This window comes from Camelus bactrianus, chromosome 30 (genome assembly GCF_048773025.1).
Source record: "Camelus bactrianus isolate YW-2024 breed Bactrian camel chromosome 30, ASM4877302v1, whole genome shotgun sequence".
Lineage (NCBI taxonomy): Eukaryota > Metazoa > Chordata > Mammalia > Artiodactyla > Camelidae > Camelus > Camelus bactrianus.
In genome coordinates this window covers 5981090-5982995 of record NC_133568.1, presented here as the reverse complement: position 1 = coordinate 5982995, position 1906 = coordinate 5981090, and the positions used below count along the sequence as shown (strand labels likewise).

The 1906-nt window shown below is 42.8% G+C and overlaps 1 protein-coding gene across 1 annotated transcript; it reads right to left on the bottom strand.

The window, feature by feature from the left end:
- Positions 1 to 468: 468 nt before the first annotated feature.
- LOC141575668 (olfactory receptor 4C3D-like) lies at positions 469 to 1395 on the bottom strand. Its single transcript, XM_074355434.1, has one exon. It carries the CDS (start codon positions 1393 to 1395, stop codon positions 469 to 471), a length of 927 nt encoding a protein of 308 aa, XP_074211535.1.
- Positions 1396 to 1906: the final 511 nt, after the last annotated feature.

The window sequence follows — 1906 nt, the reverse complement described above, 5'->3', positions numbered from 1 at the left end:
GCTTTTGGTAAATTAATAGTGCAGGGAAAAAAATCAGCCATGATTCCATCATACATCTGTCCATTTTCTATCTAAGAATTTTTATGCCTTATTTGCTTTGCAATAGGTTAAGCAAACATAGAAGTTCTGATATCAAGGTCCTATGGAAAAACCAATTTTATCCAAGTAACATATATGAAGTATTTAGTAAAGTAGCAGTAAGAATCTGAAGAAAAATATACTCTACAATCACCAACTAAGGGTCTATAGTTGTTCTCTCCATTACCTATTCTAAAGTTATGATCACGAACATCGAAGACTTGGTAAAGTCTAAGTAACCATAATGCCTAATAAATGCCTAACCAATATTAAATTATCAACAAATGCTGGTTTATGAGTCTTTTTCTTCTGCCAATGATCTGCAAAATTTACAATGTTATAATTCTTCCTATGTATATAAATCATCACATTCTTGGCATCACGAACAACCTAAGTTACTCTCCTCTTCAACAAACTCCTCATGGCATTTTTCACCTCTGTGTTTCTCACTGTGTAAATGATAGGATTTAACATGGGAGTGAGGATTATAAAGAACACACTCATCAACAGGTCCACAGGGTAAGTCTCCACAGGACATGTGTAGGTGAGTATACAAGGGACAAAATAGAGCATCACTACTGTGAAGTGAGAGCCACATGTAGACAGAGCTTTACGCCGTCCTTCAGCGCCACGGGATTTCAGGGAGCTCAGGATGACTATGTAGGAGATAAGTAGCATGAAAAAAATCAGTAAGCACATGCCCCCACTGTTAGCAGCCACCACAATGCCAAGCTTGTAAGTGTCACTGCAGGCCAGTTTTAACAGTGAGAAAAAGTCACACATGAAGTGGTCAATGACATTGGGACCACAGAAGGGCAAGTCAACAGTGAGAAGAACCTGCACAGTGGCATGTAGGATCCCCCCAGTCCAGGCCACCACCACCAGGAGCTGGCAGAGCCAAAGGCGCATGATGGTTGTGTAGTGCAGAGGCTTGCAGATGGCCACGTAGCGGTCATAGGCCATGACAACCAGGATGATGATCTCTGATCCTCCCAGGAAGTGTACCACAAAGAGCTGAGTCATGCAGCCACCCCAGGAGATGGTTTTCCTCTGGTAAAGCAGGTCAATGATCACTTTTGGGGTGGTGGCAGATGTGTATATGGTGTCGATTAAGGACAAGTAAGTGAGGAAGAAGTACACGGGAGCTGAAAGTGTGGGGCTGAGGGAGACGGTGATGCCCACGAGCAGACTGGTCAGCAGGGTGAATAGGAAAATGAGCAAAAAGACAATGAAAAGTATTTTTTGCAAGTGTGGATTCTGTGTGAGTCCCAAGAGAAGAAATTCAGTTACATTGTTGGGAGGGGTGAGGAGGTCCATTCAGCAAGTTACACCTTCCTGGGGCCTGAATTATCTACAAGAATAAGGAATGATACTCATTAATCATAAAAGGATTGTGGTCTGAGTATCTTGATACAAAACTAGAGCAGTCACTGTTCCTGCGGAGCACGTCCTTGACACTCCTGCCTCAGTGCTTGTTTCAGTTCTCTCTTACTTCCTCCATGATGTTTCCATCTCTTCAGACACCTAGTACCTGTCACCTGTAAAACATACATAGGGCAACATTTGATGGGTAATTTATTGAGAAAACCCTGGGCTGTCTATGTGAGATCTGGATTCCCTTTCTGGTTCCAACTCCATGTGTCTCTGGTACATCAGTTCTGTGTCCTATGATTTTGATCCCTCCTCTGTGTCTGTGAGGCTTCACACTGTTATTGTCAGTTGTATCTTGTAAGCTAAGAGGTGTTGCACACAGGCAAGAGATAGTTCCTCTTCCACGAGTATTCACATCTGAACCCTCAGCTCTAAGTGTGGAAAGAAAGACACCATG